Here is an 18500-nt window from a genome sequence, read left to right as displayed (position 1 = left end):
GATAAAGCAGAAATCAGATCCATCAGTAAGGCGGCCTACCGGTGTGTCTGATATCAACGTTTGAGTCTTATCACTAAAGCATAGCTGGGCACGCGTTCTTCTCTCAAAGCATCTGAAGTGCATTAAATCACAAAAGCACCTGCGTTTTACGGCACATTGAAACAAACTACAGAGGTATTCGCCAGAGATGAAGCCAGCAAGAAATTTCAAACTGCCATTCCTGCAGGAATGAACGTTGAGATAAAGTCCTGACGACGGCACAACAATATGGTCTGGACGGATCTGTCCAGGTGGTGCTCTGAAAAACAACTGCATCACAAAACCAGTCCCACAAAATCATGTAATATTCAACACACAGCAGACTTCAGAGGAAGAGCAAAATCCAAATGTGATTCAAAATTCGCTGTCAACCCCAATGATGGATTTGGAAATGCTGGACGGCACAACGATGGCATTCAACAAACCCTATACCAATGTTACTGTAAAGGTGGTTAAATGTGAATTTAGGTCATGGCACGAGTGACAGATGTAGCTCGAACACAACAAAAAACATGACTAAAACAGGCAGAAAAAGCACAGCTCTCCACATCCCCATGGGACAAAGCCCTGGCATTCTTATACCACAGCCTTCACATGCTCCTGAGTGCTAAAAAAAGGCCTGTTCAGAGACCGCCTATGAATAGAGCGCATTGTCATCCACGGGCCTTAATGCGCCCATGGTTTCACAGAGGCAGAGCCTCTGGGCTGGCGAAGCTGAATAATTAAAGAAGAGTTCTGCATTGAAAGATTCAGGGTGCAGAGCGGCCTGGCGTGACTCACGAGCCTCTGCCGCTTGTCATTTATTCCCACTATCTGTCCCAGTTCAAAAAGCACTGACCGGTTGTGATGTCGTGCCTGCCGTGGAAAAAGTGAGATAATTTCCACGGTGTCCTCTAGCGAGGGGCGTGACTGCAGTTTTGGAGCCACAGCCAAGTGCAATCTGTTAGCATCTGTCTTACAATATCAAAGAGGATGCCACATTTTGATTCCTGATAACTGTAGATGTGTTCCAAAAACAGTGCCTAACTAGACCCATAAAACAAAGCTGTTTCAAATCTGACAAACATTATGGGGGGTAGTTCACCCAAAAATTATTTCACGACAACTACCTTATCCCATATTGTGTGTGTGTGTTTTATGTACTTTTAATGCCTATTAAAATATTATTTCATTAGTTTAGCAACATGGTGATGCAGAGTTTCCCGCAGCACTTTGCAGTCGGGCGGCCCGCCTAAGCTGGGAAACCCTACCGCCTTAACTAGGTCGTCCAAAAAATATATAATAATTTCGCTGCACAAAAGGCCGTCAAGTGCATCTCGGAGAATAGCGCGGATGCGCTTCACACCGCGAGCGGGCCGAAAGAGAAAGACGTGGTCCCTCACTGTCTGGAGTATAACTAGCCAGTTGATAAAACATCTCGGAGAATAGCGCGGACGCGCTTCACACCTCGAGCGTGCACGCACGCCACACGGCCAAAACGCGTGTCAGTGAGAACTGTAAGTGGACTTATGTTTTGGGTTTATTTAAGCCTGTTATTGTATTAGTCTATGGTTCTTGTTTATTTAAAGTAAGTTAGAAGGGGATTTTGTTGTTTGAGCAACCTTCTAGCTAGGTTGCACGTGCCTGTTGATTCGATATAATTGTAGAGCGCTCTTGCTCACGTTATTTATGTGCATTATTTACATGCTACAGTAGTTACACTCCTTTAAGATAATGTAATTAATAGTGGGAAATAATAAGTTTTTACAATCTTCGCACTATCTATCATCGTTCGCCAAATGTTCCACAACATCTGCTTCAGTTTGTGTTTATTAACCCTTTAGTTTCACTTCATCACGCAGCTATTCCCGTTAGAGGTATCTGTTAAAAACATTTAATTCATTAATAATCTAGTATGTGTTTATTGTCTGTCATAGTTTCTTCCAAAGTAAGTTTTTAATAGAAATATTTTAATTTTCATCATGATGTGTACGCCCCGCCCCTTTGATTGTCACGCCCCTGGCCCCGCCCATTCCTACCACCTTAACTAACAAATTTTCTGCGGGAAACCCTGGTGATGTCATACTCTACTGTTGTTGTTTTTTGTCGGACTTTCAAGCATCTCATCTTCTTCCTTTACTATCCAACATTAAAAAATGTGCCATAGAACAAAATGTAAAAATCTGTGGCCACTAACGCTTTAACAACCCGTGCTGCAGTGTCCAAAAACACAAAAGCACATTCTTTCCCATGCAGGGAATGCAAAATTGAAAACAGTGAGCGTTGGCCAACAGCTCTCCTATTTTTTTTCTTTTATCTTTCTGTTCGTGTGGAGAGATCCTACGCAGAGTCCTGTTCTCTTTCAGTATGATGTTAATACTCCAATGCTCTGATATTCCAGGATTTGTCATTGATATATAAACCTGTACAGAGTCACATATTTGGCAACACGCCCCGGCCGGATTCACAAGCTGCGGGAAACGGTTGGGAAAGAACCATGCATGCTAAACTGACAAAACAGAACAGTCCTATTTTAAATGGTGTAAATAGTATTTTCATTGGCATTTCTAATTACAGTTGGCTTATATCCGAGCACATTCGCCATTCTTAACGGACTAAACACGGGCCACATTTGTCCTGCGGATGAACAAATGGTCCGCTCACATTGGCTTTAATCGGCACAAAATCCTTCTTTCTTGTAGCATAATACCAACACAAATCATGGCCTGAAGGTCTGTCAAAATCCCCCGCATATAAAATGCTCCCCTGACCCTGATTTCATCATTACCAAACTCATTTGGATACAAAATCCCAAGCTTTAATAATTGAAGTTTGTATGTGACTAACTGAACATTATGGTTATTACCTATGAATGAGCACATTAGTGCTGCTCTGATGACAAAACAGATATCGATAATAGAGATGGGCAAACTTACATACATTCAGAACCGACTAGTAGGTGTGTTTATTTAATGACTAGGTGACTAATCGCTGTTAATGATTACTTAAATAAATAAGCTTGTTTCAGGGTCATCTCACCCTACTTGCATGACAATAAAACAAAACGCTTGGATGTCAAAGTGCATATCCAGAATGCAAAAGTGAGAGTACAATGTCTACAAAGTGTAACAATTGGGGTTTAACGGGTTTAGCTAAATCCTCATCTGTTTGTTTAACACTTCATTTCTTGCAGTTTTGTATTATATTAGTTATTTCTAGCGTTCACTGTGTGCAGTCAAATGGAGTTTAAAACAAGTGATGATACGGATCAAAGCTCTGTGGACAGATAAGAATAGGAGAACGGTTCTCTGAGGGTTTGGAAACACAAGCACATTGTTTCTGAGCATTGCTGTGATGTAAACAGAGAACCTGATTGAGACCACATGTCGGTTCTTGCGGCGCCATGTGAAGGCAAACACATCTAATGCATATCTGCTGCAGATCACATGATTTTGATCTCAGTGCATGGCATGTTGCATAATTTGGTCTCAATGCATGTCTGCTGCAAAAACAGATCACATGATTTTGACCTCAATGCATTTTTGCTGCAGATCACATTATTGTGATCTGAACGCATGTGTGCCGCAGATCACATAATTTGGTCTCAATGCATGCCTGGTGCAGATCACGTGATTTTGATCTGAGTGCTTGTCTGCTGCAGATCACATGATTTAGATTTCAATGCATGTCTGCTTCAGATCACATGATTTTGATTTCAATGCATGTCTGCTGCAGATCACATGATTTTGATTTCAATGCATGTCTGCTGCATTTCACATGATTTTGATTTCAATGCATGTCTGCTGCAGATCACACGAGTTTGATTTAATGAATGTCTCCTGCAGATCACATGATTTTGATTTCAATGCATGTCTGCTGCAGATCACACGAGTTTGATTTAATGAATGTCTCCTGCAGATCACATGATTTTGATTTCAATGCATGTCTGCTGCAGATCACATGATTTTGATCTCAATGCATGTCTGCTGCAGATCACATGATTTTGATTTCAATGCATGTCTGCTGCAGATCACATGATTTTGATTTCAATGCATGTCTGCTGCAGATCACATGATTTTGATTTCAATGCATGTCTGCTGCAGATCACATGATTTTGATTGCAATGCATGTCTGCTGCAGATCACATGATTTTGATTTCAATGCATGTCTGCTGCAGATCACATGATTTTGATTTCAATGCATGTCTGCTGCAGATCACATGATTTTGATTTCAATGCATGTCTGCTGCAGATCACATGATTTTGATTTCAATGCATGTCTGCTGCAGATCACATGATTTTGATTTCAATGCATGTCTGCTGCAGATCACATGATTTTGATTTCAATGCATGTCTGCTGCAGATCACATGATTTTGATTTCAATGCATGTCTGCTGCAGATCACATGATTTTGATTTCAATGCATGTCTGCTGCAGATCACATGATTTTGATTTCAATGCATGTCTGCTGCAGATCACATGATTTTGATTTCAATGCATGTCTGCTGCAGATCACACGATTTTGATTTCAATGCATGTCTGCTGCAGATCACATGATTTTGATTTCAATGCATGTCTGCTGCAGATCACATGATTTTGATTTCAATGCATGTCTGCTGCAGATCACATGATTTTGATTTCAATGCATGTCTGCTGCATTTCACATGATTTTGATTTCAATGCATGTCTGCTGCAGATCACACGAGTTTGATTTAATGAATGTCTCCTGCAGATCACATGATTTTGATTTCAATGCATGTCTGCTGCAGATCACACGAGTTTGATTTAATGAATGTCTCCTGCAGATCACATGATTTTGATTTCAATGCATGTCTGCTGCAGATCACATGATTTTGATCTCAATGCATGTCTGCTGCAGATCACATGATTTTGATTTCAATGCATGTCTGCTGCAGATCACATGATTTTGATTTCAATGCATGTCTGCTGCAGATCACATGATTTTGATTTCAATGCATGTCTGCTGCAGATCACATGATTTTGATTTCAATGCATGTCTGCTGCAGATCACATGATTTTGATTTCAATGCATGTCTGCTGCAGATCACATGATTTTGATTTCAATGCATGTCTGCTGCAGATCACATGATTTTGATTTCAATGCATGTCTGCTGCAGATCACATGATTTTGATTTCAATGCATGTCTGCTGCAGATCACATGATTTTGATTTCAATGCATGTCTGCTGCAGATCACATGATTTTGATTTCAATGCATGTCTGCTGCAGATCACATGATTTTGATTTCAATGCATGTCTGCTGCAGATCACATGATTTTGATTTCAATGCATGTCTGCTGCAGATCACATGATTTTGATTTCAATGCATGTCTGCTGCAGATCACATGATTTTGATTTCAATGCATGTCTGCTGCAGATCACACGATTTTGATTTCAATGCATGTCTGCTGCAGATCACATGATTTTGATTTCAATGCATGTCTGCTGCAGATCACATGATTCTGATCTAAATGCAGGTCCGCTGCAGATCACATAATTTGGTCTCAATGCATGTCTGCTGCAGATCACATGATTTTGATCTCAATGCATGTCTGCTGCAGATCACATGATTCTGATCTGGATGCATGTCTGCTGCAAATGACATAATTTGGTCTCAATCCATGTGTGCTGCAGATCACATGATTTTGACCTCAATGCAGGCTGGATGCAGATAACATAATTTAAAATTTTGATCTCAATGCATTTCTGCTGCAAATCTCATGATTTTGATCTTAATGCTTGTCTGCTGCAGATCAAACAATTTTGCTCTCAATGCATGTCTGCTGCAGAATTAGATCACATGATTTTGACCTCAATGTAGGCTTGCTGAAGATCACATGATTTTGATCCCAACACATGTCTACTGCAGATCACAAGATTATGATCTTAATGCATGTCTGCTGCAGATCATGATTCTGACCTCGATGCATAGGTGTGTTCGACTTCATGATGGTTCTCAAGAACCGACAGGTGGATGACATCAAAGTACTGTGAGAGCAATTCGAACAATCATACGAAGGAGTCTGCTTTCGAATCGCCTTTGCTGTACTTTGATGTCATCCGCCTGTCAGTTCTTGCAGTGTCGCATTAAGTCGAACACACCTCATGTCTGCTGCAGATCACATGACTTTAGTGTTTCATTTCCATCCCATTACCTCTCACCAATACTTTATATCTGTCTCTCCAACCTGGTCTGCCACGGATCATACAGATATTCTGTCCCAAATCAGTCCCAGGCATATTAAAATCTTCAAACACAGTCGGAGCCGATGGTGTAGTGGGCAGCGCCCCGACATGTGGTCCTTTTGCACTTTCGGCGACCCGAGTTCGATTCCCAACTCGTGGTCATTTGCCGATCCCATCCCCTCTCTCTTTCCTGTCCTCTCCTAACCTCAGTGTTTAATAAAGGCAATAACTGGCCAAAAAAATATAACTTAAAAAAATGCTAACACACACAATATTTTGCACTACAGTGTTTACACTTCAACTTACAAATTTAAATGCTGCAGGTTTTACAAGCATTTCCATCTAAAACAAAACGAGCCTCTTCTCTCTGCCAGTAATTCTGAAGGGCAACTCAAACATCTGTTAAGTTTTAACACCAACCTGAGCGCATGTGCAATCCACTGTGCTAAAATATTTTACTTATTAAACTTATTTACTGACAATTTTACCTCCAATTAGAAGTTTATCAGGGCTTAACAGCTGAATTAGAGCCCTGAGCTGACAACCTTTCCGAGCAGTTACCTCGTGCATTCCACAAACCCGAGTGAAAAAATGTTTATCGCTGGAATCATTTATCAGAAACATCTGAAGATACAGACGTTAAACACTTCAAGCTGGCCAGGAAAGGTTTCTTCATCTAGCTCTGAGTCAAACGTTTCATCAAGTGCATTATCAACAAGGAGAGAAATGCACAGTCCAAATCAGATCCTTCAAACAGGAGTTTGCTTTCAGATGAGCCAATGGTGCAAATGACGCAATTTCAAGTGTTCGTATTTGCCCCAAATTCTCATTATGATGTCATAAAGCCCAGGTGTCCCCCGTCCTATTTACATAGTAATTTTTTTTTCCACCTGGACAGAATGCAGGTTCACCAGCCGAGGGAAATGAGCTCACACCTTTCGCTTAGCACAGGGTTAAAGGTCAATACAAGCAGGATGTGAAAGTTTACATTGAAGGCTGCGTTAATGCTTGGTCAGCATGCTAAACATGCAGCTGTGTCTTCGCATGAAGGTTTGGTTACATTAAGTTATAGTTTAAAACCACAAACACACATTAAAAATATGGAAGCAATCCAATTCCCTGTACAAGTCTTGTAGACGTGCAGCAAGGTGTGAAATTGTTTACTGCGTCTTATAGAGCAATAAATGGCATCTATGCTAATAAATAGGGCAAATTTGAAAGTTTATTAAGTGAGATTCTGGGTTAATGAAAAAATCCAGCACTTTAACCGTGGATTAGAATAAAATATAGCAGTTTGAGTTTGTCTGCTTGGTCTCCGTCCCCTTTGATGGCTCCACTCAAGCTACGGGTTGTTAAACTGATGCTTTAAGATTATCTTGCATTTCTCATCCCATAAAGTCACAACAAAAACAACAACGGAAAAATGACAACCCATGCATAGCATGTGGGAAAACTGGATATGTACAGGCATGTACGGAGCTTGTGTAACTGTAACACATCGTTGAAGAGGGTTATTTAGAGGTAAAACATATGCTAACAAGATTTTGCAGTCCAGCGGGATCGTAATTCGTACGCACGCTTGAAATATAATCTGTTTGTTTGGGCGAAGAAAAACAACTTTGGAATACCAATCTTCTCAATTACATCTTAACATCTGCTTTGAGTGGGAGGTCACTGGGGTCAATGGACAGCAGCGATTGGATGAAAGTGACGGATAAGCAGTTTGGGGGTCAGCAGTATGACATAATCCCACGTGGCTAACAGTGGTCAAAGAAGATTTGCGGTAACAGATCTCCTTTGTCACGCTTTAAAAAAAGACACAAGTGCAACGTCTGTACTTAGGAAGAGAACCTGTTCATTTTCATCTCAACATCCAAAAACTGGCATTGTGACACGTCAGCAAATTTTCCAACCAAACTTGCATCATGATGTTGCATCGGGATCTCTAACATTTGACTTTTCTCAAAAATGATCATACTGAAACAGATTTTTTTTAAACTGCTGTATATAAATTTACGGTTTTACTCAAAATTCTGTAATAAAACTGTAATAAAGGCAATATACTAATACTGTATATATCTTACATATCAAATTAAATAATTTTGGGGGTGACCTGCACATGTTATTGATACGCTTCATGTATAAGCAGTAGCATGAGGAAGTGTGAAGAGCAAGGAAGAGGAAATATTATGATGTGCTGCCATTGTAAACAAGGAAGTTTAATATGCATTTTCTATGGAATACTGTTGAATGCGAAACGGAGACGGAAACCAGGACTCTATGTGTTCCCCCTACAGAGACTAAAGAAAGGGAAGACAGGAAATGCAGTCATACCAGATGCAATCCACACATACTGTTAGTATTTTTAAAACAATATAAACGTAAACGCATTCAACTCATTACAAAACCAAACAATTGCAAATCTCCAACAAACTGTAGCTAAACTAGAGAAATGCTGTCTGTCTGGCACGACTTATGAATAATTTATGGCATTTACTAAATGTCATGATCTCCCCATGTCCAGGCACAGGTGACTGGCAGCGACACAACCTCACGCGACTCCACAACCCCTCTGTCAGCTCTCATCAGAAACCCATATTACACTCTTCTGACAATTCCCCTCTCTTCTTCTGTAGTGAGCATGCTGTATAGCAATGCTAAATACACAATGCACAATGTTTGACTTAAAGAGCACCTATCGTCCGATTCACGATTTTACATTTCCTTTGGTGTGTAAGTGTGTATTAGTACATGTTAACAATATGCAAAAGGTACAAACCCTAAAGTAAACGATGACGGGAGTTATCATCTAATGTAAATCTCTTTTCTTGGACTGCAACAAACACATGGATTGTAGGCAACAATTAACTTCCTGGGCCTGTTGACATGGACAAGGCCAATGCTAACACTAACTCCTGTTAGCATTGCAATGTGAGTGAATCTTTCAGACATGGTAAGGAGCGTCACATTTCCAGCTGACGTCAGAGGTATTCAGGCCAATCACAACGTACAGATTAGCTGGCCAATCAGGGACACAGCACTTTTCCGATCAATGAGCTTTGTAAAAAAGCAGTGCGTTTCAGGAAGACAGGTATATCTGGAGCTACAAAAATTTTCAGTATGTGGAAAATAATGTGTTTTTTAACCATAAACCATGCCACACATTGTATATTTAGTGTTGTTTTTGGCAGCCCTTTCAGTTTTAGTCGTAGTCTTTTGGACGAAAATGCTTTTTAGTTTTAGTCACATTTTAGTCACTTATAAACTTGATAGTTTTAGTCAAGTTTTAGTCGACAAAAACACGAAAAAGGTTTTAGTCAAGTTTAAGTCAATTTTAGTAAAAACAAATAATTTGTAGTCTTTAACAAATTAATTTAGGTTAAAGGACAAGTTTGGTATTTTACACTTAAAGCCCTGTTTTCAGATTGTTTATGATGAAATAGAACGGTTTTGACTGAAATTTGGACATATGATGCTGGCCCGAGAAGTTTCGGGTGTTTCTTGTATCAACCCCCACCTCTATAATGGCTGCATAGGTGTACTGGAACAATCCTTCCTAAAATGCATTAAACTTTAGTTTACAAAGACGTGAAACTCACCGAGTGGTCAGGGGTGTTCACTGATATGCTCACACAAAAATCGCTGCAAAAGGTACTTTCCAACAGGTTTTATCGTAGTTTTTGTCCAACTCCATTGACTTGTATTAGATGTGCTGTGAGGTACGGTATTACTCCGCGCCGGGAACTTTGTTTGTATTCTTGCAGTTGGCAAAGGTGGATTGTCGCCACCAACTGGGCTGGAGTTTCTATTATTTAAGCTCTCAACGGAAGAATGTATGGGTGTGAGGCGTTTGGAAAAATAGGTCCACAAGTTGACAACGAATGGTAAAACACCTGTTGGAAAGCATCTTTTGCAGCAATTTTTGTGTGAGCATATCAGTGAACACCCCTGACCACTCGGTGAGTTTCACGTTTTTGTAAACGAAAGTTTAATGCAAAGTCACTGCCACGGTCCTTCGAACTCGCCAAAGCCGCAGGTGTGTTGTTGTTGTGTGAAATCAGGTGCGCGTGCGTGGCACGGCAGCAGCCGGGTGGTGGGCGTACCCAAAACAAGGATAGAAAGCGGCAGCATTGCTGATACTTTTTAGCTAAAAACAGACAGATTTCATGGAAATAGGCAGAAATGACATGCATTGTGAACGTCAGACTTATAATCATTTTCGTTCCATCTCATCAACGAAAACTCGAAAGCGTCTTGTCATGTTTTAGTCACCTTAGAGAAATTTTTAGCAAGTCATCGTCGTGTTATCGTCATAAAAAAGTGCGTCAACGAAATCATTTCGAAATCGTCATTGTTGACGAAAACAACATTGATTGTATTATACCAATTACACAAAATAACAATGTTTTTCAGCAATGAAATACATTGTCTTTAAAATACATAACATTACTGTGCATCCTAAAAAATTTCTGAAAAATCTAAAACACAAAGAGTCGGACACAAAAACAACAAATCAATTTTTGATATGGATCTCAGGATGATGAGATGAGAGACCACATTCCTTGTTAGCAAGGCAGCCAATCAGCAAGCAGAATCTGAATGATGCTATTCTCAAAGTTAAAAATATTCTCCCTTACGGTGTAGGTTTAATAAATATAACATATTACAGATACTTTGTAGCCAATATGTTTTCAGCTAACATTAAAACATGTAGCATGCTACTCTTGGCTGTGTTTAACCCTTTGTGTGAAATCCAGGCTAAGGTCATTTAATCTAATTATGAGATTAGGAGTATTAAAGTAGTACTAGTCATAGCCTTAAAAAATTTGAAAACCGGCAATGTGTGTGTGTGTGTGTGTGTGTGTGTGTGTTTATTGCTGTAAAAGACAGATTTTAAAATACAGTACTGGACAGGAATTATCTTAAACCAGGACTAGGCCTTAGTTTAATTAGGAAATATAACTAGTTTTAACAAACATGCCTTGCATTTTGAGGCAAAACAAAGGGCACTAGGGCTGTCACTTTTTATTTGATATTCGAATATGCATTCGAACATGACGTGAAATATCCGTATTCGAACTATAAATAAACCATCCGGTTTTTTAAATGCCATGTGTAGCGCATTTTTTACAGTAACACCTTGTAATAGGAAGGAGGCTGAGATTGAGACCGACTGCAACTGTGCGCAAAAGAGGGAATCAAATGGGACCAAAATGAACCTCATGTGCATGTCAAGATAGAATTATAGTTTGTATATAAAATGACATATTGTTTATAGTGTTAAATATTATAGCAGAATAAAAAGCTTGTGATAATACGTTCGCATTATGAAATTAGCATGTATGAAGATAATTTCATAATTTTTACAACGCAATGAAAACTTTATATTAAACAACAACAGCATTTGTCTTGTAAACGGATGTGAAATGATCATGTGCTGACTATTGCGCGTCACATTGACGACAAGTGAGATCTGCTTAAAGCGGTAAATTTAATTTAATCTCAAGTATCAAAGGGTTTGTGCTCTCTATAATTAAAAACGGTCAAGCAAACAGCACGCGCAGAGATAATGCACTTGTCAATGACGGCTCACAAATGCGCGGGATAGGCTAAGTATGTGTGCTTGTTGTCAATGACAGTTCTGGTCACAAACACGCTCAAGCGCGGGATATATGTGTGCTTGTCAATGAAGGGCATTAAATCCGTGGAGTTTTCTGCCGAAATCTGCCGGTGCGAATTCCGTTTGCGTCTGCCTATATACTCCTGCTGCTCTTTAAGTTGTCACGTTATTGTTTGTAACTGTTCTGAATCATTTTTTTTATATATAAGTTTGTTATTCATAAGTTGATAACCTGCTGTTTCAAACATTAAGTAAAAAAGTAATCCAGACAACCCTGTTTATGACTGTCACTGTTAATAATTTTGTGATTGAATCTCCATTACGGTGGGTTTTTGATGCGCGTGGGGGGGCGGCGACTAGATATTCGAATATATTCGGATACATTGCATGATATTCGAAATCCGTTCGAATTTGATTTTCTCAAAAGTGACAGCCCTATATGTCAGTGCAAGTTGTTTTCAGTTTGGACAGCTCTTACATTTATTTTAGTCTAAGACTAGTCTAATCAATTCCGGGAAACCGTCCCATACCCATTATGATTTATTATTTTGCCAGAAAAAATAAAAATACCAGAATTTGGGTTTCTAGCATTGATTAAAATCTTTGAAAGCCTTACTCTGTCAATATTAAAGATATCAAGGATATATTTTTCACATACCATTCTTAACGTTATGTAGAATAACTTTTTAATGTGAAAAATAGTCAATTACACAGAAATATAACTTTAAATGGGTATTCTCAGAGTGGGTCAAAAAATCCTCTAAAAAACGCAGTCTGGGCCTAGTAATTTCTTTAAAAATGCATTAAACCGAAAGCCCTGGATGTCTTAACCTTTTTTATACAGTATGTGTGCTGAAATACAAAACCCCTCTAAGAGATAAAATGTTTCTATGGAAAAACAGCATTTTCTAGTAGCGTTTCTACATCCTATAAAACTTGTGACTATTAGCGTCAAAGGTGCAAATGATATCAACACAGCCATAAATGTCTCAACGCAGAGATATATTCCTTTCTGATTACTGTCTCAAAAGAAAAAGCATTAAATCTGTGGTCAAAAAGAGGCTCTTTTCTTCCACAGCCAGCATGACCCCTGTTTAACAACTTAACCTTTTCAATTACTAACAGTTTTACCCTGAGGGTGAAATGAGATCCATTCACCCTTTATTTGGCATGAACGAGACTAATACCGAGTTGAAGAATTTGTATGCATTAAAAGCATACCAGCATAGACAGGAGGCCAAATATTCTGCAAGAGACTTCAACCTGTGGCACGCAACGAGTGTCTATATTTTTTAATATCATTGTTAAAGCACCGACACAAATTCCTTGTACGTGTAAACCTGCAGTACTTGGCATTCAATAATGGTTATTCTGAGATATTAAGATGAATCAGAACTGTGATGGTTCAGATCCTCCTGTAAACATCTAAAACCCTCAGAAACACTGAAAGCAGTTGTTCTTCATGGCGTATGCAAACCGTAAGTCCAACAGTTAGTTGCAGAAAACACAAAACTGCCCTTGAGGACCTTGCGGGTCAGCAAACATGCAAACCTTCGCAAACTGATGAGCAGACGTTTGGTAATTTTCAAAGTCTTTCATCCTGTGCCAACACACTGAGATAATCACCTCTCCATAAGCGCACTGCTGAACAGCACCACAAGCTAAGCTGGAATAGCAAGCGAGCATCTTATTTCCACGAAGGCAAACAAAAACACAAGCAAAGGTTCAGAACCATCGTGCACGGAAAAGGCAGAATATTTATAAATGCTTATTACACGGCTCTCTGGAATGCTTGATTCTGATTGGTCAGTTGAGACATTTGCAGGTTCGTTCTTTTCGAATAATAACCGCTCCAAAATAATAACGCATAGCCGGACTACTTTTACGAGTAAGATCGCTCCGCGCCAATAAAGATTACTGTTTGTTTGGCGCCATCTTGTGACAAACACTGGACAACCACGACAAGACACAGAGAGCTTATACTGAGACTGAACTTGACAAAATAGAGCATGACAGCTACGAAGCCAACACACAAAAAAATACAGAATGGGCATTAAAACTTCTCAAAGACTGGCTAAAAGAGAAAAAAATGGAGACAGACAAGTATGAAGCAGAGGATCTTAATAAGGTATTACGATCATTTTATGCATCTGTGCAAAGTTTCGCGGAAGGATAAAAATGTTAATTTAAAACAAATATGCCAATAAAATGTTTCAAATTCATATTCATGTCCAGTTTTTTTCTTATGTGACAAGTAGCCGTGTAATAAGCGGGATAATGTAGAGTCAGCCGGTAGTTATCGGGAAATAAGCCCCTTCAGTGTGATACAAGACCCTCCGCTTCGCGTCGGGTCCTGATCACACTGTCGGGGCTTATTTCCCGATAACTACCGGCTGCCTCTACATTATCCCTTACTTAGATGATAACTAACCACTCTCGAGTCTGCGTTCATATTTAAACCAAGCAAACGCTTTCACTGAGATTCTGAATACGACACAACTGAAGCATTGCAGTATATATGCAGCAAAGTATGTATGTAGTTCACATATTGTGCCACAGACAAATGGCCATAATGCAAAATCAGGCTAATTTAAAAACACTACAGCCATGAAAGCTGATCGTAATCTTTCCAAAGAAGCAGTGTTTCATATCGGCAAGTCTTTCTTCTCTGCCTTTTCCCTATAGACACACATTTGACACTCCAGGACTGTTTTACTTATATGAGATCACAAATAAATACAGAAAAATGACCATGTGGGCCTACTTTACATAATGTACGGAGACATATGAGACCACAAGTGTCTAAATCATTTCATTTTACAGACTGGTTTCAAGCCAAACTCAATACACCACACATCTTCATGCTTTCTCAGGCCAAAGACCCCTTAATGAATGGAAAGGAGGAGCAGGGTCCCCAGTACATTTTGGCTAGGCCTATAATAACATGTATTAGTATCATTCACTTTCTAAAAGTATTTTAATGCCCCATTTTTCTTAAACATATTTTGAATTCAAACTGTAATACTACCACGGTCCCCTGTTGAAGATACACGCTATAATACACCAATGAATTTAAAGCAAGAATATCTGATCTATCCATGCATGTGTCTTTATAGAGGTTGGTGCAGTATCAGGATGGTATGGAGAGATGCAGGCCTGCTTGTCTGCTGGAACTTTGAGGCTGGGTTAACAAATGCACGAGCACTTATCGCCTTAAATGGTTGAGATCGACACACAGTGAACAATCACGCATGCCACACACACACACATATTGCGAAGGATGCCAGACGCAAAGAAAATACATTAGCGACCAGTTAAGCCAATTCAGATTGCTTGTGTCATGAAATGTTAAGATGATCACAGTTGACACGACTAAGGTAAAAAAATAAAGCTTGTGTTAAAGAAATGATAAACAATAGCTATTTAATTGACATTCAAAACGATATAAATGTGAATTGCGAGCTTTGTATGACGATGACAATGCATCTGAGAGGAAAACTGATTGTTTACCTTATTGCCCCTGCTGTACGCTATGATGACATTATAAATGTATAACAACACAATCACGTGCATTAAAAATATATGACGGGATAAATTAAGGTTCAATGACAGCATTTGAGTGATGGTCCCATGGGAACGCGTTTTCTGAAAACCCAAAATCAATTTTGAAGTCTTTGAATGGTTTCCTCAAGGTCAATCGGAATGGACACAAACAGTGCATTGTAACAAAGGAAACGCGGCGGGATCAAAGCGCCGCGAATCGCCGAAGATTTAAACGCCTTTGCGAACGCGGTAATATTTGCCTCCAACATCTGGTGTTGGTTGTGTCGGTATGGTGGAGGTGCTGGTGGGTTTCGGGGTGGGTGGAGGAGGAGGAGGGGGGCAGTTAACGTATCCCTCCGCAACAGACGTATTTTTGAAAGAATAAGTCGTTAATAACGGCAACCGTACCTTCGGATAACTCCAGCTCCAGCTCTGCCAATCTCGCCCGCACTTCCAACGGAAGAGGCAGCGCATCGCGATCCGCCATTGTCCGTTCACGGGGGGAAAAATCACTCTCGTCCTCTTTCTTCTGCTCTCTCCGCCGACTCTTTCAGCGCTGCTCCCGTTTCTCCGAGCCGCAGCGGTGCATAAGGAGGGCTGTGGGAGACGCGTGTCCAAAAGCGAACTGAACGATGAACGGAGATTTTCGGAGGTCTCTCTCAACGAAGCCCCGCCATGTCTGAAGGGCTCCGCCGTTAGAGTCAGCAGGGTGAGATGTGGGCTGTCAGTACGGTAACGCTCGCTGATCACAGTGGTCTCTCTCTCCCTCTCTCTCTCCTCTCCCTCTGTCACTCTCTCATGACGCAAAGTGGGTGAAATGTACAACCACAAGAGGGCGATAGGAACGCCCTGTTCATTTTAGCATAAACAATTTGTGGTTGAGAATATATGATAATAAAGTTAGGGTTACTTTAAATAAATTATTATATTACCATGCTTTGCAAAATAATAATTTGATAATGTAGTAAATAATTTTTGTATATTAGATAAGTAAGCAATAATTGACCACAGGCCGTTGAATTATGCAAAAATAATGCACACCCAATGTGGTGTGGCCAGGTGGTTCAGGACCGTTACACCGCGAGTGTGCATTATTTTCAATAATTGACTTTAGTCCTTTGATTTATGTAAGGAATAATTGACGACTGCCGTTGAATTATAGGAAAATAATGCACACCCAAGGTGGTTACGTGGCACGAAGCGGAGTGCTTTTACACCCGGGATGTGTATTATTTTCGAATAATTCAAAGGACCGGAGTCAATATTCCGCTTATACTACGGTTACCAAAAATATTGCTCTGGTGCCTATTTTTCAGACATATTAAAGGTTAGGTATGCGGTTATTGAAAAATAATCAACACCTATGGAACATTTCTCAGCCAATCAGAATAAAGCATTCAAAAGCCCCGTGGTAAAATTGAAACTAATGTATTCCCATCTTGGGTGTGCATTATTTTCGAATAATTCAATTCGTCAATTCTTCCTTACATAATTTAAAGGACCAAAGTCAATTATTTAGCTCATACCACGGTTACCACAGATATTGCTCTGGTGCCTATTTTAAAGACATTTGACAGGATAGGTGTGCGGTTTACATAAAAATAATCAAAACCCATGGAATATTTCTCAACCAATTAGAATAAAGCATTCAACAGCCCTGTGGTATAATTTTAAATAATTCCAAAGACCAGAGTTAATTATTCCGCTTATACCACGGTTACCACAAACATTGCTCTGGTGGTTTTTTTAAAACATTTGACAGTACAGGTGTGTTTAACAGAAAAATAATCAAAATCCATAGAATATTTCTCAACCAATGAGAATAAAGCATTCAACAGCCCTGTGGTATAATTTTAAATAACTCAAAGGACCACAGTTAGATATTCCGCTTATACCAAGGTTACCACAAACATTGCTCTGGTGGTTATTTTTAAAACATTTGACAGGACAGGTGTGTTTAACAGAAAAATAATCAAAATCCATGAAATATTTCTCAACCAATCAGAATAAAGCATTCAACAGCCCTGTGGTATAATTTTAAATAATTCAAAGGACCGGAGTCAGTTATTCCGCTTATACCACAGTTAACACAAACATTGCTCTGCTGCATAATTTTTAAGACATTTGACAGGTCAGGTTTGCGTTTTACAGAAACATAATCAACACCCATGGAACCTTTCTCAACCAATCAGAATAAAGCATTCAACAGCCCTGTGGTATAGTTTTGAATAACTCAAAGGACCGGAGTCAGATATTCCGATTATACCACGGTTACCACAAATATTGCTCTGATGGTTATTTTTAAAACATTTGACAGGTCAGGTGTACGTTTTACAGAAAAATAATCAACACCCATGGAACATTTCTCAACCAATCAGAATGAAGCATTCAACAGGCCCATAATAGTATAGTATTGCATACTTTCATATGTGTAGCCTACCTTAAATTTTAGGGCGTTATTATATAATTCAAGCTTGGAAATAAAGTTTTAAGACTGCAATATACCTCAACGAATACTAAGCCAAACTAACTATGATCTATCCATATGTTTGATCTAATACAGGTTGGTGCAGTATTTTTCTCAAAATCATGGAGATGACGGCTTTGACTAGGGCTTTGAGGCAGTGTAAACAAATGATGTAATAAATACATTTAATTTTAGTCATTTAAATTAGGAAATAGGGAATTTGAAGAATTTTGAAAAAGGTTAGGAATGTGATTAAATTAAATTTAATTCAAATTAGGTAACATTAAGCTAAAATATTTAAGCACTATTTCTAGCTCCTGAATAAACTGTAGGTAAGTATGTGACATGTACGACAGCCGTATGTTTGTAGGCTACAGATCAGATTTTTTGGCCATGAATAAATCATTCTGGGATAACTTTAGGTTTTACAGAGCTGGAGTTAAATATACGGAATAAAATGAAAACCAATGATGAAGAAAAGCCTGGAGATATTTGTAATCCTATGGTGATACAGACCATTGTCTTTTATGTCCTAAACAAGGATGATCTCTATGCAGGATTTATGCTTTTGTGATGCCACCTTGTGGTCAAATTTGTGGATTAGGAAAAAATATTTTGGAAAAAATAAATAACACCCCTTCTTGACG

At 39.2% G+C, this 18500-nt stretch overlaps 1 protein-coding gene across 13 annotated transcripts in view; it reads right to left on the bottom strand.

Annotated features, from left to right (window-relative positions):
- Nucleotides 1-16157, bottom strand: part of dip2ca (disco-interacting protein 2 homolog Ca) — a 130304-nt gene extending 114147 nt beyond the window's left edge. For all 13 annotated transcript variants that reach the window (XM_065258448.2, XM_065258449.2, XM_065258451.2 and 10 more), the window contains exon 1: nt 15795-16157. In XM_065258448.2, the coding sequence (XP_065114520.1) occupies nt 15795-15873 (79 nt within the window). In that variant the 5' untranslated portion in view covers nt 15874-16157. The remainder of the gene's footprint in view (nt 1-15794) is intronic.
- Between the last annotated feature and the right edge of the window lie 2343 nt (nt 16158-18500).

The sequence above is a fragment of the Paramisgurnus dabryanus genome, chromosome 22, assembly GCF_030506205.2.
Source record: "Paramisgurnus dabryanus chromosome 22, PD_genome_1.1, whole genome shotgun sequence".
Classification (NCBI taxonomy): Eukaryota; Metazoa; Chordata; class Actinopteri; order Cypriniformes; family Cobitidae; genus Paramisgurnus; species Paramisgurnus dabryanus.
The sequence above is the reverse complement of the archived record's forward strand: the minus strand, read 5'-3'. Positions and strand labels throughout refer to the sequence as shown.